This window comes from Aspergillus lucknowensis, assembly GCF_044049455.1.
Source record: "Aspergillus lucknowensis strain CBS 449.75 chromosome Unknown BJX67scaffold_10, whole genome shotgun sequence".
NCBI classification, from domain to species: Eukaryota; Fungi; Ascomycota; class Eurotiomycetes; order Eurotiales; family Aspergillaceae; genus Aspergillus; species Aspergillus lucknowensis.
The window spans coordinates 546,296-570,525 of NW_027263554.1; the positions used below are offsets into that span (position 1 = coordinate 546,296).

General features: G+C 51.6%; 9 protein-coding genes and 1 non-coding gene across 10 annotated transcripts; 7 read left to right on the forward strand and 3 right to left on the reverse strand.

Moving 5' to 3' along the window:
- Nucleotides 1–4,165: 4,165 nt before the first annotated feature.
- BJX67DRAFT_348237 (phosphatidate cytidylyltransferase) lies at nt 4,166–6,154 on the forward strand. The gene is made up of 2 exons (XM_071028638.1): nt 4,166–4,338; nt 4,407–6,154. Exons 1-2 carry the CDS (start codon nt 4,297–4,299, stop codon nt 5,943–5,945), a joined length of 1,581 nt encoding a protein of 526 aa, XP_070888347.1. The 5' UTR covers nt 4,166–4,296; the 3' UTR covers nt 5,946–6,154.
- Nucleotides 6,155–6,203: 49 nt separating this feature from the next.
- On the forward strand, nt 6,204–7,813 carry BJX67DRAFT_348239 (histidinol-phosphate transaminase). The gene is made up of 3 exons (XM_071028639.1): nt 6,204–6,399; nt 6,466–6,639; nt 6,706–7,813. Exons 1-3 carry the CDS (start codon nt 6,314–6,316, stop codon nt 7,727–7,729), a joined length of 1,284 nt encoding a protein of 427 aa, XP_070888348.1. The 5' UTR covers nt 6,204–6,313; the 3' UTR covers nt 7,730–7,813.
- An 861-nt stretch (nt 7,814–8,674) lies between these two features.
- BJX67DRAFT_379389 (PLAC8 family protein) lies at nt 8,675–9,191 on the reverse strand (the record flags this gene model as incomplete). The annotated part of the gene is made up of 3 exons (XM_071032551.1): nt 8,675–8,914; nt 8,977–9,074; nt 9,137–9,191. The coding sequence occupies 3 exons, from the start codon at nt 9,189–9,191 to the stop codon at nt 8,675–8,677; spliced, it is 393 nt and encodes a 130-aa protein (XP_070888349.1).
- Nucleotides 9,192–10,489: 1,298 nt separating this feature from the next.
- On the forward strand, nt 10,490–11,842 carry BJX67DRAFT_27833 (acyl-CoA N-acyltransferase). The gene is made up of 2 exons (XM_071026597.1): nt 10,490–10,550; nt 10,666–11,842. The coding sequence occupies exon 2, from the start codon at nt 10,918–10,920 to the stop codon at nt 11,740–11,742; it is 825 nt and encodes a 274-aa protein (XP_070888350.1). The 5' UTR covers nt 10,490–10,550; nt 10,666–10,917; the 3' UTR covers nt 11,743–11,842.
- A 545-nt stretch (nt 11,843–12,387) lies between these two features.
- BJX67DRAFT_t44 lies at nt 12,388–12,460 on the forward strand. Its single transcript has one exon. It is a non-coding gene; the product is annotated as a tRNA-Lys (tRNA).
- Nucleotides 12,461–12,605: 145 nt separating this feature from the next.
- BJX67DRAFT_348245 (tRNA (cytosine-C5-)-methyltransferase) lies at nt 12,606–15,962 on the forward strand. The gene is made up of 4 exons (XM_071028640.1): nt 12,606–12,694; nt 12,751–12,935; nt 13,028–15,142; nt 15,199–15,962. The coding sequence occupies exons 1-4, from the start codon at nt 12,671–12,673 to the stop codon at nt 15,503–15,505; spliced, it is 2,631 nt and encodes an 876-aa protein (XP_070888351.1). The 5' UTR covers nt 12,606–12,670; the 3' UTR covers nt 15,506–15,962.
- A 299-nt stretch (nt 15,963–16,261) lies between these two features.
- On the forward strand, nt 16,262–19,967 carry BJX67DRAFT_27871 (glycoside hydrolase family 35 protein). The gene is made up of 9 exons (XM_071026600.1): nt 16,262–16,509; nt 16,566–16,642; nt 16,709–17,011; nt 17,061–17,327; nt 17,378–17,393; nt 17,442–17,537; nt 17,581–17,715; nt 17,762–18,428; nt 18,474–19,967. The coding sequence occupies exons 1-9, from the start codon at nt 16,375–16,377 to the stop codon at nt 19,799–19,801; spliced, it is 3,024 nt and encodes a 1,007-aa protein (XP_070888352.1). The 5' UTR covers nt 16,262–16,374; the 3' UTR covers nt 19,802–19,967.
- A 165-nt stretch (nt 19,968–20,132) lies between these two features.
- Nucleotides 20,133–20,714, forward strand: BJX67DRAFT_379392 (uncharacterized protein; the record flags this gene model as incomplete). The annotated part of the gene is made up of 1 exon (XM_071032552.1): nt 20,133–20,714. The coding sequence occupies one exon, from the start codon at nt 20,133–20,135 to the stop codon at nt 20,712–20,714; it is 582 nt and encodes a 193-aa protein (XP_070888353.1).
- A 417-nt stretch (nt 20,715–21,131) lies between these two features.
- BJX67DRAFT_379393 (uncharacterized protein) lies at nt 21,132–21,504 on the reverse strand (the record flags this gene model as incomplete). Its single annotated transcript, XM_071032553.1, has 2 exons — nt 21,132–21,425; nt 21,487–21,504. 2 exons carry the CDS (start codon nt 21,502–21,504, stop codon nt 21,132–21,134), a joined length of 312 nt encoding a protein of 103 aa, XP_070888354.1.
- Nucleotides 21,505–22,457: 953 nt separating this feature from the next.
- Nucleotides 22,458–24,124, reverse strand: bfr1 (putative nuclear segregation protein (Bfr1); the record flags this gene model as incomplete). The annotated part of the gene is made up of 3 exons (XM_071032554.1): nt 22,458–22,604; nt 22,656–23,834; nt 23,996–24,124. The coding sequence occupies 3 exons, from the start codon at nt 24,122–24,124 to the stop codon at nt 22,458–22,460; spliced, it is 1,455 nt and encodes a 484-aa protein (XP_070888355.1).
- Nucleotides 24,125–24,230: the final 106 nt, after the last annotated feature.

Sequence of the window (24,230 nt, forward strand, 5' to 3'; positions counted from 1 at the left end):
CCTTCAAGTTGTTCCAAGGTTTTATTCTTTCTTTTTCGACCAGTGAAGGATCATCAGGTATAAGGATTGGCCCACACCATTGCTCTGTCACCCTGTATCCTTGTATTTTCCCTTCTTTCAATCCTTGAATGATCACAGGAATTATCTTCACTCCTACCAAATGAGGTGAACTTGGAGCCTTTTCCAAAGTATAAGTATCCCTAGATAGCCCGCAGTTAGGAATCCAACCCCTTCTTCCTTTCTCATCTCTATAGTCTCGACTTACCAAGATCACCTGGCCATGGTCCCCACGCTATTTTCATAGCTCATAGTTATGAACCCATAAGCTGGAATCAACATACAAATCCTGACTCCAACCCATCCACCAAGTTGCCAGGTTTCAAAGCGCCCAAGATCCTGTAAGAAATAAAATCACTCCTCCGGAAGGCTCGGCCGCTTGCGCAAAGCATCCATGATCTTGAGGAGATGATGATGGACTCCGGGTCTTGTACTCTGGCGATCGAATCCTTCAGCGGATAGAAAATATTGTCTCACGAAAGGTTATCACAGGTTATCTGTCAGACTCGACAACGTTTGGCGTCTCTAACGATCGAAAGCGATTGGCATCTCCAACATCTCCATCTCGGCAGAGCACTACCTGCAAGAAGAGACGTTCCGCTGCACAAACTACAAGCACTTTGGCGCCGCGAATGACGCGACGGCAACGGGACGTTGGTGAAAGACAATGACCTCATTCCAATTGATGGCTTCGCCACAGAGATCAAAAGATACAAGGCTACTCTAGCCTACGCACAGCAGAGGCTACACGATATCTCCCCGTCCCTTAATACTGTGGTGGACAATCTAATACAATAGAGAATCAAGAGGAGGATTTACAACCTCCGTCTCTGCCACTTGCTTGAAACAATGCACAGAGAATTTTTCCTCAAGCTATTATCAAACAACAAGTTCAACGCCTTTGCTAAATAGGTGAATAACAAAAATACAACAGACAAAGCTACACCACCGGATTGGTGCTTACAGGATGCTTTGTCTACCCCCCCTTTGAGCCAACTCTAAAGTCAGGGAGGGACTCTAAGGCCCCGATACTGCTGGACTTGTATCACCAATACTACCAGCTCGAGACAGCTATTACACGAATACAGGACAAGATCAAGACTCTAGAAGGTGCAGCAAAGAAAAGTATAAAGGACAATAATGACTTTGCGCTACCAATATTTGACAATAACTTAGAGGACGAACTACCTCGCTTGCCAGACAACCCCAAGCTATTTCTTACCTGGGTCTTGGAGTGCCATAACGCCCATCGAGCTGGCAGTACTTGGGTGACACGAACAAATGCAACAGAACAACTCCAGTTTGATCAGACAAAGACCCCTGAATACAACGCGAAGAATGACTGGCCTCTTGGCCTACAAGAGCTGCACTTTGACCTAATCATCAATCAATGGATACCTACGAAGAAGTTTGATAACGACGACAATAATAACAATCATCCATCCACTCGTTCAGTGAGCAAATCGGCATCCCAGTATATCACAGACTTGGTCATGACCTCACATTCTGTGACTACACTATGTTACTGTCTGATATGAAAATGAATGCTGCAACGAGCGCTCGGAGACACTGGGACAAATTTTAGGTAGATTGATTGAGTGTCTTCTTGCAAGAAAGGCTGAGCAGAGATAAGGATTCAACTTGTTTTCTGGGCATTATGCCAGGTTGCAACCTGCCAACATCTCAGAGCCGGAGAAATTGATCGCACTTGCAGATGATTATCAGAATGATCGAACAATATACCTTCTACTAGAGCCCACTGTCAAAGGTTGTGCTTTAATGTTCTGCTCATGCTCGTCAGTGAATTTCCGATTTAACTTCAACTAGGGCTTCAGAAGAGTTCGACCAGCACAAGCCATTATGAGCGCTTGAAAACAGCAAGTCGAAATGCTAGTCATTTCTCCACGCCTGATTGAATTTACTAATTCTTCAGTAGTGCAAGAAGCGAGACATTAGCAAGTGCATCTTAAATAGGGTGGTGATCCGGACGCCGTCCATACATATCCACATTGCATGTGCTGTCAGGGGATTTCGTTAGACCTCGACTACATACAGTGGTAGTTTGGCGCCTCAGGCACGCAACCGCGCTGTGTGGCGAGGAGTCATGTACCACGCTGCTGGCCTTACTCGATAATGGCCAGCAATTATTTCTATACCAGAATACCACGCACCTTATATATCGTTTCACGCCACGCCCCTTATATCTAGCGCAGGTCATACTTCCTGCGGCTCTCAGATTTTGGGACATCATGGATGTATTTTGGAAGGACAGTCGTGTGCAGAGATGGAAAGCAGAGACTTTGGCAATACACAAGCCCCTGCAACCCTGATGGATGCTTTAACATGTTGAGTCTTGATTCATACGCCCACACACTTCGGGGAGCTGGCCTACCTGCACTCCAGCCATTGGGGACCTCTGGATCCCGGACACGAAAGGTGCAATTCCATTGGCAGAAAGGATCATCAAAAGGAGTGGACGAACTTGACCTCTTGACCAAATCTCAGTCCTCGCATGGACTATATGGCGCCAATGGTGATTCATTGTCAGTGCAAACTGGCATATTCAGGGACGATGAAGAGCCACGATCCAGACCTATTGCTTCTGGTGATACTTTCACTATCACTACTCATGATCCTGCAAATTTGCCATTCCGAAGCTGATCGCTCCTGGAAATACAATGGTACCTCCAGCGAATTGCAGGAATGAGCGGTGCTGCCGAGGTAGGAGATCATTCCGTCTACACCTTCCCTGAATCTCTATCTGCTCCTTCCATTCTGCTCAGCCTGCGAAAGGTAGATGACGTTGGTCTTTCATTTGATCTAGTAAGTATCCTAAAACCTACATCTTATCAAGCATCACAATCCACCTGACACCATGGCAACAGACTTGGGGCAAATGCTCCCACCTTCAACCCTGCGTCTGTCTCTCGATCGGCTGTTCGACAACGATCTGGGACAATGATCACGATCCGGACAGTCCAGCGCCTTTTGTTGCTCCTATACACCGCACTAGGGGCATTTACGAGTGGCTGGGGGTTCTTCCGGAAAGGGATGAAGAATTAAGCCACCATTCACAACAGAATCACCTCACGAGAAGCGCCGGCATCAGGTCGAGATTGTAGCGGGAGTCTTTGAAAATAAGCCAAAATCACACGAGAAGTGCTTTTACAGGCCCTTGCATTGCTGCTATACACCGTACTAGAGGTATTTATGAGTCCACTACTTGGTTATAGCTGTCGTTGCTCAGTACGTTCTACTTTCCCCGGAAAGACGCGGGTGGCCGGGGGTTCTTCTGGAAAGGGATGGAGAATTCGGCTTTCAACAGCCCAATCCAAGTTTGGCATGTGACGACAACTTCATAATTTCGCCTCGGCCCAAGAGTTATTCCTTTAACATCTCTACTCTCCTCCAAAAACTGTTGTTTGAGATGGTAGATGAGCAGCAGAGAGCGGCATTCGAGGGCTAGCAGGGAGAAAACGCAGACGAGGAGGCTTCGTCTGTCATTCGTTAATCTGACTTATATTCGCGCAATCAATAATCACGAGTTCAGTTAATATTCGGCGCTCGATTCCTACTAAGCAGTTTAATTGGTAGTTGTCGCGCTTGGACTTACTGGAGCTTCCTGGGAGAACAAAATCCGGCGTTAGCATTGGAAGTGCCAGCTGTAATCCAAAAGCTCGAGGCTTGCCCGATGGCGCTTCTTTATTTTCTTTTCTAACGTTTTCTGGCTAGCATCCTCTGAGGCCTGTATTTCGTAGCGTAAGCAGGATCTTCTCGGTAACAAGCTCTGCATCATACGGCTAAGGGTTTTTGGCGTTGGGCAAGATTATCCTCCACGACTCCTTGAGAAGCCATTGATCAATTCTATGGATGTTGACTGCGATATCTTGTTGAATCGTAATAAGGCACACACGCACAGGTGGAAATGAAGCTGTAAACAGCTTGAAAACTGGTCATTTCCAGTGTCAAATTCATAGATCCTCAAATTCTTGTCAATTCATCCAATGGTTACTCCACCTGACCCAGCACGTGCCCTTCATGCCTGAGGCACAAGGGCTACCAATGACAGCATTCCATCCGAGGCCAGCGCAACCGAACGACTCGGGATTGTCGGTCGAACTCCCGATGAATAATAATAATTCTGGGTGGACAACCCGAATCCCTTTATTATATCGTCATCTCAACTCCTTCCCTTATCCCCTTCCGAGCTAAAACCATGGTTTGAGCCGAGAGTGTGTGATGTCTCCCTCCTTTCCCCTCGCGACGATGCGCGAAGCTACCGTAAGACATCCCCAGAATTCTCCTTATTTATCCATTCGGCTCCATGTTAAATTCGCGTGATATCCAAGTTCCTCTTCTCGAACGCTACCTCGATATCCTACGTCCATGTACGCTCGGTTTACCGATCGTTTCAGCTGTGCAGTCGACGGCCTGGCTCGTTCCGACCTTTTTCGCTCCACTCAAACTCAACTCCCCATGATGGACGTCTGACGACGTCTGGAAATCGAGCCGCCTCCTTCGGCGGCAGTATTACACAAGATGCCACCCGGAACCAAAATTTCCTGTTGCCATCACAAGCTTCATTCTCTACCTCTTCCACGCTGTCTGACCAGGGCGATTGGGACGCGAATCCGAATCTAGCCATATCAGCATTCTCGGAGCTCCCTTCGAAAGACTTTGGTATCAATCAACACATGATCATCAACCAGGAATTCAAAGAAGCCCTGCGTCAGATCCTCTGGCAGTTCCGAGCGCCGATTCGATACGCCTTCGCATACGGATCCGGTGTCTTTCCGCAACATGGCAGCGCGCCGGGCTCCGAGCAATGCCACCCATCAGCGCCCGCGGCAATTCAAAATATGCAGCAGGGAAAAGGGAAGATGATTGATTTCATATTCGGTGTGTCTTATTCTCAACACTGGCATTCATTAAACCTTTCACAACATCGTGATCACTATTCAGGAGTTGGCAGCCTCGGGTCTTATATGGTCTCCCAAGTGCAGGACAGGTTTGGCGCAGGAGTCTATTTCAATCCATATATAACAGTTAACGGCACGTTGATTAAATATGGAGTGGTGAATATAGACACTCTTTGCCAGGACCTGAGCCAATGGGATACATTATACCTCGCCGGTCGACTGCAAAAACCAGTCAAAATTCTGCGAGATCACCCTAAGGTGCGGCTAGCAAACCAGATGAACCTCCTGTCGGCTGTTCGGGTAGCCCTACTGTTGCTACCGGAGGAATTTACAGAATTCCAGCTATACAACACAATCGCCTCCATCAGCTACATGGGCGACTTGCGCATGGTGCTGCCGGTAGAGGACCCACGAAAAGTCAACAATATCGTCTCCTCGCAAATGGCAAACTTCAGACGGTTGTACGCACCGCTCATCGAGAACCTTCCAAATGTCGTCTTCAACGACAAACGCTGCACCGAAACCGACTGGATCGATGATCCCGAGGCCAACGTGCGACTTTCCCAGGATATGGATCCGGTAAAACGCGGCAATATGGTCCGGCGACTACCGGAGTCATTCAGGGAGAGGCTTTATTTCCAGTACCAGACACGCTTTGAAATTCCCCGGGCCGAATTCATGAAGATGATGGAAGAAAGTAACGACAACGACCCAGAGCTCGTCCGCCGGAGACAGGGAGGACCGTTTGAGCAGCGGATCGCCAGCGATATAGGCCTAAACAAGGAGATTCAGGCAGCAATCACGAAGACGATCCGGTGGCCGAGCTCCGTTGAGACAGTAAAAGGGCTATTTACCGCGGGAATAAGCAGAACATGGCGGTACCTGAAGGCCAAGCAAGACAAGTGGAAGAACTCAGGCAACAAGGCCAACGAGCCGAGTGGAGATCCTCCGAAGAGTAAGCAGGAATAGAGACGGTCAGGGATTGCATACTGTCATTATACTAGAGCATATTACGGCGTTGATCTGGAATTGAGGGCGGCCATGTTTTTTACCAAAATTATATAGTACGGCAAGAGCGACAATAGACACATTATCCAAAACCAATTGCCCACCCATTCGAGAATCTACCGCGGGAAATATTCCTCCACTTGATCCTTTCCCGTAATTGTACTCCTGGCTTTTCAATGAGGTATGGACGACCATGACTCACTTGTGGTCGCCAAAGTCAATAACTCCGATTTGAGCTCCGACTCCCCGCCGCTCCCCACCGATTTTCTTCGCCCCTCCAGAGAAGAGAGAAGTCACCACACTCTTTCCTCCCCCAATTCAACTACAAAATGGCCACAAGAACTTCAGGTTTCGACCTCTCCACATGCGCGCGTAAGAATATTTTGAAATTGCAGCCTTACCGTTGCGCAAGAGAGTATGCTTGTTCCTCCATCGCGCCTCTCTGCTGCGACGGACGACGATACTAATGCAATCGACTCAGTGACTACAAAGACGATGGGACAAACATCCTCCTCGATGCGAACGAGAACGCCTACGGGCCAGGTCTGGCACTGAACTCCGAAGGCGCCCTCCAAGAGTCAACCGTCAATGGCGGCTCAACCGGGTCGTCAAAGCCAGAAATTGACCTGCTCGGATTGAACAGATACCCAGATCCGTACGTACACTGCTCGCATTACCAACAGGAGAAGAGAGCTCTTACTGATTTATACTCTTGGACTAGCCATCAATACCCCCTTAAACAACTCTTTTGCAACCTCCGCAACACCCGCACCCATACAGACAAGACCATCGGTCCCGAGAATCTCTTTGTCGGCGTTGGCTCAGACGAAGCCATTGATGCCCTCCTCCGCGCCTTTTGCGTTCCTGGAAAGGACAAAATTCTCACCTGCCCACCGACATATGGAATGTACTCCGTCAGCGCCGATGTCAACGACGTCGAAATCGTCAAGATCCCGCTAGACACCGAGAATGGATTTGCGCTACAACCCGAGAAGATCAATACAGCTCTCTCTGCCGACCCCACAATCAAGCTCGTTTATATCTGCTCCCCGGGAAACCCAACAGCAAATCTCATCGCCAAGTCGGACATCCAGAAAGTCCTCGAGCACCCAACATGGAACGGCGTCGTCATTGTCGACGAAGCGTACATCGATTTCGCGCCCGAGGGCTCAAGCCTAGCGGAATGGGTCGCCGAATGGCCGAATCTAGTCGTCATGCAGACACTAAGCAAAGCCTTCGGACTCGCAGGGATAAGACTAGGCGTTGCATTCACCAGCCCGCCCATCGCGACTCTCCTAAACAGCCTCAAAGCACCCTACAACATCTCCAGCCCCACAAGCGCCCTCGCAACCGCTGCCCTCGGCAATCCCAGCAACCTCGAAGTAATGCGCACCTACCGCGAACGAATCATCACGCAACGCAACAAGCTCCTGGTGGAGCTGCCTAAAATCCCCGGAATCGGGCGCTTCCGCGGCGGTACGAAGTCGAACTTCCTCCTCGTCGAAGTCCTTGACAAGCCTGCAGATCAGGGTGGGAAGCCCAGCAATGTCGTTGCGCATGCGGCATACGAGGCCATGGCTGAGAAACGGGGTGTCGTTGTGCGGTTCCGGGGGAAGGAGTTGGGCTGCGAGGGGTGTTTGAGAATTACGGTTGGGACGGAGGAGGAAGTTACGAGGTTTTTGGAAGAAATGAGGGTTGTTTTGGGAAGTTTGCTTCGTGGGGGTGAGGTTGCGTCGAGGAAGTAGTTTCAATATTCGCGTAGATCTCGACTGGATAACAAAACCATAGAGTAGGTAAATTTTGAATAATATAGACAAGATTCGATGAGACTCCGACGACCAAGACGGGTTAATCCCGAAGTAGGACATGACGTTTCCCACGATAGACATGACCTGGTATACGATTTGAAGGCGGGAACCCCATGGAGTTGCTACAGCCAACAAGTCGCCGCAAACAGGGCAATTCCAACCCCTCCGTCACCGAAGCCCCCCTGTATGTCATCCTGCATTATTATGGACCCATGAAGTAGTGTAAGTTCCTCTGCCTGGCGGCGAGGATGCGAAGATTATCAAGTCGGGTCTGGCTACATTCGAGAAAAGGTACGATAGCCTCGCTAGCTTGCTTCCAAAAGCTATCGTGTGGTTGGATGTTTGAAGCGGAAGATACGTTTGTATACATTAGGCCACCAAAAATTATTTGGCGTGAATTCAGTCTCCCTCAGAAAATGCAAGACGAGCCTGATGTTTTTTTTTTCATTCTTTGACTTGAGCGAGTATTGCAGTCGATGGGAATTAGAGTATACTTGTCGAGCCGAGCGGTTTTTTATACTTCAAGGCCATATATGTGGCTGAACGATCAGCACCTCGGGGTGCCAGAGATCTAGTGTGGGAATTGTCCCGGGTGGTCGCAAAATAATTCTTTCTTCAATCCCTAACTCGAGGCAAATTGAGAGTAGTCATTATGATTACTAACCCAGCGGTCAACTCGCAAAAGGTACAAAAGGAAATCAGCCAAAGAATGTTCTGCCGGCTCTTTCATCAAAGAGTCACCGATAAACCAGGTATCAACAAAGGGGTACTTCGAACAACGAGAGTACGAGTAGAAAGCAAAAGTATAGGTATCACATTTTCGCATTCAAGAATCCAGCCCTGTCAGGCTCACTCATCCCATCATCACGCCGGAGCAGGAATTTATTGGGCAGGGTAGGACATCGCAGGAGGGGCCTGGTAGCCACCGGTCTGCAGACGGTTGGACTGGGCGTCGAGCTCCTTCTCCTGTTGAACGAGTACGCAGCAGGGGCAGAAACAGGAGAGGACGCAGTCCTCGCCGACGGAACCCTTGATGCCGAACTTCTCGCGGAGGTCTCGTCGCTTCATCATCATGAGGACCCAGGAGAGACAGCAGTAGTTGGAGAGGACGAAGAGACAGCACTACACAGGAAAGAGTTAGTTAGGATTGTGCGACACGAGAATTCGGTTCGGGAAGAGCATACGTTGCCGTTGACATAGCTGCCTTCTTTCAGGGCAGGGTCTTCAAGTCGCTCGGCAGCACGGCCGTAGAGAGCGCACGGGCAGCACCAACCGAGCAAGCCTAGATGGGGTCAAGTCGTTAATGATTGGGGAGACTGGTGAGAGTTTTGGGAAGCCACGAACATTGTTCGACAGGGCTGAAGCAGTCCCAGACGGAGTGGCTCCACTCGTTCGACATTTTTGCGCAAGGATATGGATGGAGAGAGACGCTTTGGGGAGGAAGATGAATTTCCGCGCGAGCTGGAGAAGTCAAGAATCAGAACGCAAACACGGAGAGGGAAGGGGGACACAGACTTTAAACAAACCTTCAGCGAGCCCCCATGATAATCTTCTTCTTCTTCCTGAATCAGGCATCGAGCCAGGGCCAAGAGCTTATTTTGGGAACCCGAAAAGAACATGAAGGCATCGCGCCAATCACGATGCAGGCGCTCGACTCTCCCAGTTGGAGCCAAGCCTGAGGCTGTGAGGCAAACACGAGTCGCAGGGAAGTTCAAGCCCGAGTTCGATGGCAATTTGGGTGCGGCTGAAAGGGGGACGCGAATTTCTGCGAGGCTCAGACATTTTCAGATGAAGATTGACGGCGCCCAAGCCCAGAGAGGAAGATTTTGTTGCACCAGCCCGTATTTACGGTGATGGGATTCGCGAGTCTCGAATGGGTGGCCCATCCATGGCGATCCACGCCTCATCATCATGCGAGCTTCCTCGATTCTGATTCTGGAAATGAGGACGATCCTTTTGGATCTTGCCCAGGCCCGAGTGACACGAAGAAAGCCTGAGAGGCCCTGAGGCAGGAGTTGCTCAAGAAGGGACCAGAAAGATTGAGATCAGAAGAAGTATCTTTCTGAAGAGCCATGTCCACAGTCGAGAAGCACAGTCAACGCAGGTGAGCCTGAGCGACGATCAATAAGTGGAGCTTGAATGCAGCACGCCAGATGAGCAGACCCCCTTGAAGCCCGCTTGTCCTTGTCGAGACCCTCGCTGCGCTGTCAACTTTCCAGTGGTCGAAAATCGTCACGGGCTCAGAGTTGTTTTCATCATTTTTATTGGGTCTTTCCGTCGTGCAACAGCCTTCGTCGCGAATGATCGAAGCCTGAGGCCCCAGCCGCGCCCTGGATTGGCTGCGAGAAGCCGCGCTGTCGCCAAAGTTCCTTGGTTCTCCCATCCATCGTATTCAGCACCAAGGTGGCTGTTCCAGATTTCCTCTCACAGGTAGTCTCGAATCCGAGCCCTCAGACTGGACCGAATTTGGCCTCAATGGCTCAGCTCAACTGATTGGGAGCTTGTTCGACACCGTCAGCTCTTCATGGCTCTGAAGAGTCTGAACCTTCTCGAATTCATCAGGGAGCTGCTGAAGCGCATGTCATCCCTTGACACCAATCCTTCGAAGACCCAGACCCGCTTGAAATTAGAGTTCTGCAGCTTCGAGTTTGACGCCAATTTGACCAAACAGCAGAAATGAGAGGAATGATTTTTCCTCTCAACCTCGCATTCACTGTCCTCGAAGATGCGCTCCCGCCAGGTTATTTCCAAAAATGAGGTACGACTCCTGCCATTTACCCAACGGAATTGAAGTGTCTGTAACGCCCGTCTTCGGAGGGTTCAAAATAAGGGCCAAATGTCACGAAGAATTCATCTCACTCCCGCCAGAATAGACAGTTTTTCTCCAGACAAGCTGCGACGTCAGTCTTCGGAGACAGACAAGCCCAATCCACGTCCATTCACGGATCCCTCTCTGGGCAACGACATATTATATCTGTCGTCTCTATCTCTACCACTGTGTGAAGAGCTGAAACCGAGCAGTGCTCCCACGAGACTGGTAGCTATTGTCTTGTGTCGGAAGGATCAGATGACGAAGATCGAAAGGGCAGGTCTGGTCGTGAGCAAAGACGCGTCGGTTGGCATCGATGTCTGCTCGAATAATTTTCGGGGTATGTTCATCAGCCAAAGAGCTTTCTGGCAGTTGGAGCTCGGATCTATCTCTTCGGTATCAACCCTGTTACGCCGACTCCCAGGCAGGTAATAATTCCCGATCCGCCTTCCTGCATCGATTCCTTCGGTGCAGGCTTTCTTTCCGTTTGGCGGCGGCCCAAACACAGCAGGTACTTTCCTTCCCTCGAACTATCCCCCCCAACCTCTGCAGTATAGCAACACAGACAACGTCTGCCGTCCGGCGCGGCCAAAAAACATACAGGCAAGGTGAGGTATTCTATGCCAGGTGCGTCCCAAGTGGTGGGAAATACCTTACGTTTCGGGTACCCGTGCTCCCCATTACGGGTGCGGCCCCGTCCAGACTGTCATTGAGCGCATATTCCGGGACCGGACCAGATCTTTGTCTTGACTCAGAGTTGGCAAATGATCTGAAACTCATATACGACTGGCTCCATATGAGACCGCCGGATACAGCCCTTTCACTCAGGGGTTCGATCAAGTATCAATCGGAGTTCCTCAAGGACCGTCTCTCGAGTCAGAACTCCTTCCCAGCTATAATGTGCTGGAACTCAACGCCCCTTGGTTATTTCAAGTTATTCTGGGTATTAGAAGACCCTCTCGGTCGTTCGCTAGATGATCCGCATGATTTCGACCGCGGCGTGCGCTGTTTCATTGGGAATGAAGATTTCCTTGCGCCAACTCATTTGAAAAGGTGCATGATCGCCCTAGTCCACTGCTGGCTCTATGACCAAAGAACGCATACTGTGGTGTTTGAATTTAGGGCAGATAACCTTGATTAAGCTCCCGTGTTATTTGGATGGCCCAAGGTTAATTGAGGATTAGTATAATCGCCGCTTTGAAGTCTATTGGCTTTTCTCGTCTTGAAGAAATAAAGCTCCCCGATACACAATATCATTATGGTGATCAGGCGGGACGCCTGGTTGGAGCCAGAACCCTAGTCAGAAAATATCGCAGGTCAGCGTCACGCCCCTGCAACTGAATGTTTTTATATCTCTTGCACGGTAGTGTAATCTATGGATATCCCCAGACCCTGTTCTCTCGGGTTGCTGGAAAGATAAGCAATCGTGGGGGGAATAAACCATCTCTGCCACCCGAAAGTAGAAATTCCCGCTCAGTACCTTGGTACCTTACCACCCACTGTGGTTGCCTGATGAATGGATATACCTCTGGACTCGGGATGCCAACAAGCCAAAAATGAATGCAAACGCGACACCAAATGAATTGCGCAATACAACTGACTAGTATATACTCACCGATTGGAAAGCTAGTCTCTCCAGAGTAATCTCAGTGAACCGAGGTGAACTGTACGTGGGATTGGCGTGTAGTCCACGGGTTCCACGAGAGCCATGAATATGAGGTGCGAGATTTTCTTCCCTTGCCATTACGGTTAAGAGCTCTCCAAAGAAATCAATTTTTCATCATCTGCCGGGCTAGCTCAATCGGCAGAGCGTGAGACTCTTAATCTCAAGGTTGCGGGTTCGACCCCCGCGTTCGGCTATTTTTATTTTTGCACATTTTTTTTTACTGTCCTCTCTTGATTTTCGCCACTTTTCACTCGAAAGTGGGAGTGATGACAGACCAGCTCCGTGGTCCGGCGCCGGAAAATCAATGTTCCAATGTGGATGGGATCTTTTTTTGGTTAGAAATTCCGCGAATTATGCTACTGATCACATCACGCATTGTTGGCCCTGGTGTTATTTTTTCGTGATGGGTAAGCGTGGGAATAAGAAGGTTAGTTTATTCCAACATTGACTGGTTCTATTGCATGTGTTGATAATCTGTGGCAGTTTAACAAGGGCCGCGGTGGTGGTGGCGGCGAACGTCGCGACTGGCAGGACCTTCCGAAGTCGAACGAAAGGTTCGAGACTTACTACGATTCCCAAGGGTTTATTCCGGAGGAGGAGAGAGAGGTGTTTTGGGAGTCGTTGCGGAAGGATCTCCCGAATAGCTTTCGCTTCACAGGTTCAAAAGGGTGCGTTATCGAGAACCTCCGAGCCGGCGTTTTCTAGGGCGCAAACGATGAATTATACCCATTGGCGCGCGTGCTGACCTGAGCTGCTGAAGCCATGCGCTTTCCGTCCAGGAGCGCCTGAAAGACTTTTACATCCCGAAAATCGCCTCTGTTCAGTATGAGGGTAACAACGTCGAGCCGCCTCGCCCCGTGGAATGGTACCCGGACCAACTCGCATGGTCCATGACGACGCCGAAACAGGTGGTCCGTCGTTTCGCGCCCTTTGCGTGGTTCCAGAAGTTTCTCGTTGCGGAGACGGATGTCGGGAACATCAGCAGACAGGAGGTTGTCAGCATGATCCCTCCGCTTCTGATGGACCTGCGACCTGGCATGACGGTTTTGGATATGTGTGCTGCGCCTGGGAGCAAGTCTGCGCAGTTGATGGAGTTGATTCATACCGGGGAGGAGGACGCGATGCTCCAGGCAGCCAAGCAAGTGAAGGAGGGGGCTGCGGGCTCGGAGCCCCTTGGCCCGGAGGGACTTGCGGACGACGGACGGTCGACGGGCCTACTCATTGCCAACGATAGCGACCACAAGCGTGCTCATATGTTGATCCACCAAATGAAGCGCCTGAGCTCTCCGAATCTGATAGTGACGAATCACGACGCTACGATGTACCCATCTATCAGACTTCCACCCAAGCCGAGTGCCGAAGGAAAACAGTCCCCGAACAGATATTTGAAGTTCGATCGTATTCTCGCGGACGTGCCTTGCACCGGAGACGGAACAGCCAGGAAGAACTTCGGTGTTTGGAAAGACTGGACTCCCATGAATGCTGTTGGACTCCACGCTATCCAGGTTCGAATCCTTGTCCGCGCTCTGCAAATGCTTAAAGTGGGCGGCCGTGTGGTGTACTCCACATGTAGTATGAACCCGATTGAAAATGAGGCCGTTGTTGCGAGCGCTATCGACCGTTGCGGAGGTCTAGACAACGTCGAGATTATTGATTGCAGCAATGAACTGCCTGGTTTGAAGAGAGCTTCTGGATTAAAATCCTGGAAAGTGATGGACCGGGAAAACCGTATGTGGAATACGTGGAACGAAGTCGAAGAGCACCGCGCTCAGTCAGGCATTACTGGTCTTGGACGGATTGCAGAGGGCATGTTCCCACCGGCTTCCGATATGCCTCTTGAAAGGGGTATTCGCATCTACCCTCATCTGCAGGATACAGGTGGATTTTTTATTACTGTTCTCGAGAAGAAGTCTGAGATCCGTGCAAAGCCAGAGGATTCGTCTAAGGTCATTCCGAAGGGGACTGTTGCCGCCCTCACGGAGGAACTCGAGTTTAAGCAGAAGACTGGAGCTGGCGAACCTCTGGAGAAGATCGAGGCGCTAGACGACTTGGTACCACACGATAAAGCGGCCGACCTGGAGAGGGAGAAGAATGCATCCGTCGCGGAGGCAACTCACCAGCCTCCCTACTTTGCCACTGACCAGGTCTCTCCGGGTAAGAGGAATGCAGATTCTATAGAAGACGGGCTTCCTACCAAGCGTGCCAGACTCGATAACGGAACTGAAGTCGTGATTGGAGACCGTCCGATCCACAAACCTCCCCCTGTCCAGGAGGTCGATGTCCCAGAATCATCTGATGCTACTCCCGCCCCTCCGTCTACGGAGACCCCCCAGGCTTCAGCATCGGAACCCCAGCCGAAGCCTCCAAAGCGAAAACCTGGCCAGCCTCTCGAGGAGCCGTTCCGATACCTGGACCCGAACCACGAGGAGCTCGAGCCGATCTTTAAATTCTTCGAGATCTCGGAGCGCTTCCCTCGCGACCGATTTATGGTTCGCAACGCGGAGGCCATCCCATCTCGGACTGTTTACTACACGAGCGCTCTCGCCCGTGATATTCTAGTAGCTAATCAGGGCCACGGGATCAAATTCGTCCACTGCGGTGTTAAAATGTTCGTGAAGCAAGATGCACAGCGTCTAGAGGTTTGCCGGTGGCGTATTCAGACGGATGGGCTACGGATCGTCGAGCCTTGGTTGGGCCCTGCTAGGGCGGTTTCTCTGACCCAGAAGGAAACTTTCCGGAAGCTTCTGGTAGAGATGTTTCCCAAGGTCGATGACGGTGGCTGGCAGAATCTCGGGGAGATTGGTGAGCGAGTGCGGGATATTCCAATGGGCTGCAGCATTCTATACATCAACTCCGAAGGCGAGGAGAAATTCAGGTACATTCCAATTATCAATTTTGATTTTGAGCAAAATACTGACTCAACTTGCCTAGCGAGCGAATGGTCCTCCCACTCTGGCGATCACTACACTCCGTAAACCTCATGCTGCCCAAGGAAGACCGCCGCGCGATGCTCCTTCGCATCTTCAACGACGATACCCCTGTACAGAACACGACGCAAAAGCGCGATGCGGCAGCAGCCAAATCTTCGGCGGCAGCAGTGCAAGCCATCGCCACGGAGGAGGAAGAACTCAAGCAGGAGAATATTGTCATTGGACAGGACGAGCAGGATCAGATGGACACACGGGAGACATACACGCAGGCGAACGGGGAAGAGGATCGATTTAACACGACTGTATAACTCTATCTTAAGGGCGGGTATTTCCCACAAAAAGCTACTTTTCCCGGGATTTCACAAGTCGACATTCCGCCAGTAATTAACACATCATTGGCACGATGGCGAGCTCGTGGACTAACCCTGGAGGAATCGGAGATGAGCTCCGCCTGCTGAAGACAATCCCAAGAGCTGCTTCGGTTATTAGAATTGCTCTGGACCAGGAGCAGCCTCCAAAGCTTCCAGGCTGCGGAACTTAAGCATCCAACCGGATAATTACCTAGCTGGGAGATTGCTCCTCTCCCGGTCGATTGTAGAGTTCTTCCGTGAAGCATCAACCGGACAGAGAACGTGGCAACGAGGCTTGTAGAGTAGGAGAGACAAACATGATAAAGGGGAAAATATGCCGCTACTTGACAATGGCTATTTTCTTGCTCCCTTTTTCTGTTCCATGGGATCTAGACGATTGTGGAGGATCATCCTGGAGAGCTCTCCAAGTGTGCGGAGAAATTCCCCCGCGATCGTCAGACTAAAACTCCCATTCACGATCCACCTTCATCCTCCTCATTCTCACTCCTTGGCCACAGCATCAGCGAAGCGGAGGCTATGGCCTCCACAAAGCCCAAAGGAAGCCTTTTTGACCCGATACGTACTAATCAACGCCTCTAATCTAAGAATGCTCGTCGCTAGTCGTCCATTGATTCGAACCGGGGCCAACTCAATGTTCACCCAGCCCGTCTCCGGAGTAAGAGCAAATGTGAGAGCAAGTCGCAAGGAAGAGGGGGTGGGGTCGACAAAGATGAGGTATAAATACTTCAACGGCCGACCTCTTCAGATTTCCGGCGGAGGTCCGGCGCTCATCCCTCTTTTCTTGCAGGTGGGATAATTAAATCGCCATGAGACTGCTCTCCGTTTGTGCGGCTGCGTTATTGGCAGCCCAGGCAGCTGGTGCATCTCTGACCCACAAACTTAATGGCTTTACGATTACAGAGCATCCGGACCCCGAGAAACGGGATCTGCTGCAGAAATATGTATGTTCTATCTGTCTCTTTTTGGTCCTCTGCTGGTGAGGTGACTAATTGAGTAGGTGACATGGGATGAGAAATCCCTTTTCATTAACGGGGAGAGGCTTATGATCTTTTCTGCGGAGATCCATCCATGGAGGTAATTTTTCTAATTTTCCCTCTCCCTCTACTCAACACGTGTATAGACGGATACTGACAGCCACAGGCTTCCAGTACCTTCCCTCTGGAGAGACGTCCTTAACAAAGTCAAAGCCCTCGGATTCAACTGCGTCTCCTTCTACGTCGACTGGGCCCTCCTAGAAGGGAAGCCGGGTGAATACAGCGCAGACGGCAGCTTTGCCTGGGAACCGTTCTTCGACGCCGCGGCGGAACTCGGCATCTACCTGATTGCTCGGCCGGGCCCGTATATCAATGCCGAAGTTTCTGGCGGTGGCTTTCCAGGTTGGCTGCAGAGACTGAATGGGACGATCCGCTCGTCCGATGAGGCTTATTTGGACGCTACGGAGAAGTTTGTGGCCCTTCGCTTTCTATGCTCCTCTATACTTATGTTGGGCCAGCTACGTTTCTCATATCGGCGCAGTTATTGCCAAGTATCAGATCACGAATGGCGGGCCGGTGATCCTCTACCAACCCGATAATGAATACAGCGGGGGCTGCTGTGGCGAGGAATTTCCGAACCCGGACTACTTTCAGTATGTTATCGACCAAGCTCGTAGGGCGGGCATTGTGGTGCCGACGATCAGCAACGATGCCTACCCGGGAGGCCATAATGCTCCTGGGACCGGGAAGGGGGAGGTCGATATCTATGGGCACGATAACTATCCGTAGGTTGGGCGACTCAGGTGTATCTGCATGGCTTACTAACTGCTGATAGGGTCGGGTTCGATTGTGTAAGGAATGCCTCTGATAAGGAATTTCCATAGCTAACAAGGTGGCAGTCAAACCCTGACGTCTGGCTTGAGGGTGGTCTGCCTACAGATTATCGCGATCTCCATCTTGAAATAAGTCCGTCGACCCCATACGCACTCGTTGAGGTACGTCTCCTCCCAAGATTCTATACCTCTCTAACATCCCCAGTACCAAGCCGGTGCATTCGACCCTTGGGGCGGACCTGGTTTCGAGAAATGCGTTGCTCTCACGGGCTACGAGTTCGAAAGAGTGTTCTACAAGAATACCTTCAGTTTCGGAGCGGGCCTTCTAAGCTTGTATATGGTAGGCAATCTCACCAAGTATAGTCGTCGCTCAACTGACTCAATAGACTTTCGGCGGAACAAACTGGGGAAACCTTGGCCACCCAGGTGGATACACCTCATACGACTACGCCTCCCCAATCGCTGAGACGAGAGAAATTACTCGCGAGAAGTATAGCGAACTAAAGCTCATGGGGAACTTCATGAAATCGTCCCCGTCGTACCTACTTGCTACCCCCGGCCACCTTACAAACACAACCTACACCAACACGGCGGCTCTCACAGTTACCCCGTTGATTGGGAACGAGACAGGCTCCTTCTTCGTACTCCGCCATTCCGACTACCGTAGCCAGGAGTCCACACCTTATACGCTTCGGCTCCCAACAAGCGCTGGGCCTCTGACGATTCCCCAGCTGGGAGGCTCCCTGACGCTGAACGGGCGTGACTCGAAGGTGCACATTGTTGATTACGACGTTGCCGGCACGAAAATCCTTTACTCGACTGCAGAGGTTTTTACATGGAAGGAATTCCACGACGGCAAAGTGCTCGTGCTGTACGGCGGGCCAGAGGAGCATCACGAATTCGCCGTCTCGTCTAAGGCGAAGGTGGACGTCCTGGAGGGTCCAGAGTCGAGCATCACCTCGAAGCGAGTCCGAGACGCCGTGGTGGTTGCCTGGAATGTCAAATCCAGTCGCCGTATCATTCAAATCGGTGACCTGAAAGTGCTCCTTCTTGGTACGTTGCCCCGAAGAGGCTGAAGTATATGGGCTAATAGCGTAGATCGCAACTCTGCGTACAATTACTGGGTTCCCCAGCTGGGAACGGAGACCACTATCCCATTCAGCACGGACAAAGCGGTTGCCGCATCTATCATCGTTAAGGCTGGATACCTCGTCCGGACTGCCTTCCTTAAGGATCACAATCTGCATATCACGGCTGACTTCAACGCGACTACTCCAGTTGAGGTGATCGGGGCACCACGCACCGCAAAGAACCTCTTCATCAATGGCGAGAAAGCACATCACACGGTCGACAGGAACGGAATCTGGACAACGGAGGTCAAATACTCCCCACCTGAGATCGCACTTCCCGATCTGGAGAACCTTGACTGGGTGTATCTTGATACCCTCCCAGAAGCACAACCCGACTATGACGACTCAGCCTGGCCAGATGCAAACCTGCCAACGAAGAATACGATTTACCCGCTCAAAACGCCAACGTCGCTCTACGCGTCCGACTACGGCTTCCACACAGGCTACCTCCTCTTCCGCGGGCACTTCACAGCGAACGGCAAAGAAACCAACTTCTCGATTCAAACGCAAGGCGGCCAGGCCTTTGGCAGCTCCGTCTGGCTTAGCGGGACATACCTAGGTTCGTGGACGGGAGGCAACGACTACCAAGACAACAACGCGACGTACACCCTTCCCAGCCTCACAGCAGGCAAGGAGTATGTTTTCACGGTGGTAGTCGACAACATGGGCCTCAACGAGAATTGGATCGTCGGCCAAGACGAAATGAAGAAGCCCCGCGGAATCCTCAACTACCGCCTCCCTGGACACGCCGCCGACGATATCACCTGGAAATTAACAGGTAACCTCGGGGGTGAGGACTACATTGATAAAGCGCGCGGTCCGCTGAACGAGGGCGGTCTATACGCTGAGCGTCATGGATACCACCAGCCTTACCCTCCCACAAACAACAAGGGATGGAAACCATCAACCCCGCTAGACGGCCTATCTGGCCCAGGGATAGGATTCTACACGACGTCCTTTGACCTCGACATCCCCGCTGGCTGGGACGTTCCGATCTCGTTCAACTTCGGCAACACTACGACTCCTGCGCCGGCATATCGGGCGCAGCTGTACGTCAACGGGTGGCAGTACGGAAAATACGTCAACAACATAGGGCCGCAGACGAAGTTCCCAGTACCAGAGGGGATATTGAATTATCGTGGTACGAACTGGGTTGGGCTGACGCTGTGGGCGCAGGAAGAGCATGGGGCGAGATTGGATAGTTTCGGGATTAGCTATGGGACGCCTGTGCAGACGGTGCTGGATGTTGAGTTGGCCAAGCAGCCGCGGTATGAGAAGAGGAGGGGAGTGTACTAGAGATTGCTTTGTGGAAGTGTGGAGTACCTTGAATCAATGTTCGCGTTGTATGAGAGAAAAAAGCGATAGAGATCAATGTCGGAAGTGCAGGGATGATCCCATCCCATCCCATCCCATCCAGCGCATCCCAGCCACCGAATAACGAACAACAAAAAAAAACAAACCACAACCACCTCATAAATCCAGTCTCTCTCCCTCAAAATTATCGTCTTGTCTCACTCACAATCCCAAAAGACAACCAAAAACAATACTGTCTCATTTACAGCCACAACCTCAACAATAATAATTCAAACCGCATACCCAACGCAAACACCAACCAACAACAACAACAATGCCCCCACCAAGGGGACCCCCCCTCACCCCCCGCGCCGCAACCGAAATCGCCGCAAACACAATCTCCATCCCCTCCACCTACGCCCGCCAACACAGCTCCCCCTCCCCGGGCGTCATCGTCGGCGCAGTCCTCGGGTCCGTCGCCGGCTTCCTCTTCATCCTCTACCTCCTCTACCTAACCCTCACGTCCGGCCGGCGCTTCAGCGCCTCAACAATCATCACCGGCACCGGCGCAACCTCGACGAGTACGACGCAGACGCCCTCTGAGATTGTTGATGTGGGGATTCGGCCGCGGCCGGGGCGGCGGCCGATGATGATGAGGAGGCCGAGACGGGGACGCAGGGGGGACGAGGTGATTGTTGAGGAGAGTACGGGGGAGTCTGGAGTTGATGACGGGGGTGTTGTGGAGGTTATTGAAGAGGAGAGTGTTGTTGATCCGCCGCCGAGTTCGAGGAGTGGACGGTATAGGAGTCGGTCGGGGAGTAGTTCGAGTAGTGAAGGGGGAGGAAGAGGAAAGAGGTATAGGAGGGTTGATCCGTTGGCGTATGGGGGCGGGAGTGATTTTAGTGGGAGATCATAATCGGGGGGTTTTTTTTTTCCCCATGTCTAATGTCTGTCTGATGTCTTATGATTTATGATATATGTGTTATGTACTGCGAGCGTCGAAATCATCTCCAAGTCACTCCCATTACCGTTGAACGGCAGCGAAGCTTGAAATGCGTATGGAATGATATTAATAGAGTAATCATCAACGAGGACTTATTGACTGACTGAAAGCTCTCAAATCCAGCAGCGTAACCATGCTCAAATAAAAAAAAACAACCAAGTCATGCGCCGATAAAGGAAAAGAACGAATATAAACTGAGTCCAAGAGACAACACGGAGTCCAAGCCAAGCACGCGATTCGTAAGAGTCCCTTCTACCCTCTCCTTCATTTCACCCTCCGTCGCTTCTGCTCGTCAAACCAAATCCACCATAAACCTCGAGGTAGTATCCCTTAGAAAAGAATATCCAAGCAGCAACAACAAGCCAAACCGGCCAGAATACCCGCACAGAGACCACCGCCTCCGCCACCGCGCCGCTCTTCAGGGTAATACCCCTGTTGTGGATGATACCCACCCTGTGGTGGGTAGTACATCGGTTGTTGGCCGCCGGGGTATCCGCCCTGCTGGGGGGGATAGCCGTAGCCTTGTGGGGGAGGCGAGGCGCCGTAGTAGTCTTGCGATGCGCCTTGAGGGCCTTGGGCGTAGGGGTCGTGGACGGGAGGTGGGTAGGAGGGGGGTGGGCCGTCCTGTGAAGGTTAGTCGATGTTAATGTCAAGGACCGAGGCTCAGGGAGTGATGAAGGCATACAGGCTTGTTGTAGGACATTTTGATGGTGGAGGTGTGGTTTTCGAGAGGACGGGCGTTGAGGATTTGTTGGGGAAGAGTGTGGAGGTGTGAGCGGTTAGGCGCCGCAGTCCCGGATGTCTTTATGAAGCGGATGCGAACGGCTCGAACGTAGCGAAATGAGAGATATTGTAACTGTCTATACGGGACACAGAATTACTGAAAAGAAAGATGGGTTGGGAGAAGAGAGAGGGGTGAAGGAAGGAAGAGAAAGAGAAGGCGCCTCAAGCGTTAACTGCTTTTGGACGTTGCAGAAGAAAGGCCGAGAAGTTCGGCTGCGCAACTTGGTGCCGTGGACCGTGTTTAGGCAACGCTTTTCAAGACTCAAAACGAGTCCATCCAAACAAAATTAATTCCGCAATTGACTGCGGGCAGAAAATGCGGCGCTTACGACAGTCACGGAGTGGCTGTCCGACGATTTTAGTTTGTTCTGCTCCAGTCGAGACGCTTCTTTGCCTGCACAGCCACTGCAACGCTCCAGAACTGTGAGGAATTCGCCGGGATTCGTTCACATGAACCATCTTCCTTACAGCTCGGGCCAGGATTTCGTGACTTTGGACGAATCCGCTTCTTGCTTTCCAACTCAATTCGTTACATACAATTCGCTCGGGTCCTGGTGCCCAGAAGGAAAGAGGGGAGAGATGATGAGGGAGGCAGAGACCAAGAATAACCTCAATTACAGTGCAGGAATTATAGTGACAAGAATTTGGTGTCCGTGGAAACACAGTCGTTAGTCAAAATCGATATCGTCGGGAGAGAAAGTGAGAGAATTTGGGAATAAGAATGAGAAGGAAGGGCGGATGAGAGAGAGAGAGTACCAATGCATAAGGAAAGGGTAATAGGGATGCTGGACTTTTGAGACGTCAGGAGTAGGTATCCGCTGATCTGATGCTGTCAAAGTGCAATGCTTATGCAAGATGTCCACGGAGACATGTCTAAGGCTTCTCCTCCAGAGAGGCCTTCTGAAGGTCGTCAGCCACGTCTGCAGCCGCGTCTTTCTCGTCGGTCTTGCTCTCAGCCTCGGTGGCCGCGCTCTCTTCCGCGTCGAGGCGGGCGATTTCCTCCTTGGCCTTGCTGATGTTCTACAAAGTGTTAGCGGTGTCGAATGCATAGTAGATGGACGAAAAACCTACCTCTGCGGTCTTGGAAGCCTGGTCCTTCTTCCAATCGGTGATCTTGGCCGCGAGCTTCTCAACTACAGCGGGGACGTCGGACTGGTTCATGGGAGGGTCGATCTTGACCTTGGCAAAGTCCTCGATAATACCAACGTTCATATTGAACTTGGTCTCCGCAGGCGTGCCCGGTGCGGGGGTGCCATTGGCGCTGCCTTTCTTGCCCTTCTTCCCCTTCTTGCCGCCAGTGCCAACGAAGTAATCATCTTCATCCTTCTTCAGGACCTTCATACCCTTGATGTTGGAGTCGTCCACGGTGCGACCAACCTCAGCGCGGAAGGCAGACGTTGGGCCCTTCTTGTCGTCCAGACCCAGCGCAGCGAAGTCGTAAGCCGGATCGAAGTGGCGAATAAGACCTTGAGCGATCAAAATCTCGTCGGTGTAAGCGGGACGAGAGGCCTCTTCCAGCTTCTTATCGGCGATCTTCCTCTTCTTCTCCCTCTCGAAGGCTTCACGCTGGGCCTTTTGTTTCTCCCGACGAACCTTCCAGGCTTCATCCTCCCACTCCTTGTACGCCTTGCGGGCCTTGTAATAGTTGTCCTTCACCTCACGGATGGCAGCCCACTTCTTCTGTTGCTCGCCGTGGAGCTTGGTGCGCTCGTCGCGCAGAGAGTTCAGGTTCTTGAATGCGCCATCCTGCTCCGCCTTGATCGCATCCAGCTCCTTCTGGATCTCGGTGTACTTGTCGCTCAGAGCCTTGGCCTCGGGGTTGTCGAGCGTCTTCTTGAGAGTTGCGATCTGGGTCTTAAGGTCATTGATGACGTTCTGACCCTCGTCCAGGCTGGCAAAGTTCTTGCGCTGCTTCCGCAGAGTTGAGATATCGGCGAGGATCTTCTTCTCATCCACCAAGCGCAGGGTACCGGAGTCGACCTGCTTCTCGAACGTGGCAATCTGGCGGTCGAGCTCCTCGACATTCTTGAACGACATACGGCCGCGGGAGTTGTTCAACTCGGCGATGCGGGCCTTCAGCGTCGCATCGAGGCCATTGATCTTCTCCTGAGTGCTGGTTCTTGAGGCCTTGAATCCCTGTTGCTTTTGACGAATGGAGGACAGCTCAGCGCGGAGTTCCTGCTGCCTCTTTGCTGCGGGCGAGTCCTGGTTGTTGGGCTTGGCGGTCTCGATCTTGGCCTTGACTTGGTTCTGATTTTATTAGCTTCTGAAATCATCGGATGGGAGCAAAGAAGCCCCAGGGGGTTGCAATTGGAGAGTATAAGTCGCTGGAACAAATGTTTCACGTGACGAAAAGCCAATGGACATTTCACGATTACTCTCGGACGATTGACGGTAAAATTTGCACTTACCAGTTTCTCCTGAACAGCAGCGTGTTCCTTCTCGGCCTGGGCGAGGCTGGCCTTAAAGGCCTCCTCATTTGGCCGGGTGGGCTTCACCTTGGGCTCAGAGCCCGCGGCGGGAGCGACAGCAGTGGCCATATTTGGGCGGGGAACTGCAAAGGAAGAGAGGCGAGGGAGAGGACTCGGGTGGGGGAAACGAAGGGAATTGGATCCCTGGTAGAATCCCAGAAGCGAAAGGGAAAAG

What these genes read in the sequence shown, in the direction of transcription:
- BJX67DRAFT_348245 (XM_071028640.1), top strand. Translation starts at nt 12,671, where the DNA reads ATGGGTAAGCGTGGGAATAAGAAG. An exon ending in GTAAGCGTGGGAATAAGAAG is followed by an intron (nt 12,695 to 12,750) that starts GTTAGTTTATTC and finishes AATCTGTGGCAG; the next exon opens with TTTAACAAGGGCCGCGGTGG. An exon ending in GAAGGCGAGGAGAAATTCAG is followed by an intron (nt 15,143 to 15,198) that starts GTACATTCCAAT and finishes CAACTTGCCTAG; the next exon opens with CGAGCGAATGGTCCTCCCAC.
- BJX67DRAFT_27833 (XM_071026597.1), top strand. Translation starts at nt 10,918, where the DNA reads ATGTCTGCTCGAATAATTTTCGGGGTATGTTCATCAGCCAAAGAGCTT.
- BJX67DRAFT_348237 (XM_071028638.1), top strand. Translation starts at nt 4,297, where the DNA reads ATGTCTCCCTCCTTTCCCCTCGCGACGATGCGCGAAGCTACC. An exon ending in CGACGATGCGCGAAGCTACC is followed by an intron (nt 4,339 to 4,406) that starts GTAAGACATCCC and finishes GTGATATCCAAG; the next exon opens with TTCCTCTTCTCGAACGCTAC.
- BJX67DRAFT_348239 (XM_071028639.1), top strand. Translation starts at nt 6,314, where the DNA reads ATGGCCACAAGAACTTCAGGTTTCGACCTCTCCACATGCGCGCGTAAG. An exon ending in CCTTACCGTTGCGCAAGAGA is followed by an intron (nt 6,400 to 6,465) that starts GTATGCTTGTTC and finishes CAATCGACTCAG; the next exon opens with TGACTACAAAGACGATGGGA. An exon ending in TTGAACAGATACCCAGATCC is followed by an intron (nt 6,640 to 6,705) that starts GTACGTACACTG and finishes CTCTTGGACTAG; the next exon opens with CCATCAATACCCCCTTAAAC.
- BJX67DRAFT_27871 (XM_071026600.1), top strand. Translation starts at nt 16,375, where the DNA reads ATGAGACTGCTCTCCGTTTGTGCGGCTGCGTTATTGGCAGCCCAGGCA. An exon ending in GCGGAGATCCATCCATGGAG is followed by an intron (nt 16,643 to 16,708) that starts GTAATTTTTCTA and finishes TGACAGCCACAG; the next exon opens with GCTTCCAGTACCTTCCCTCT. An exon ending in CCTGAAAGTGCTCCTTCTTG is followed by an intron (nt 18,429 to 18,473) that starts GTACGTTGCCCC and finishes CTAATAGCGTAG; the next exon opens with ATCGCAACTCTGCGTACAAT.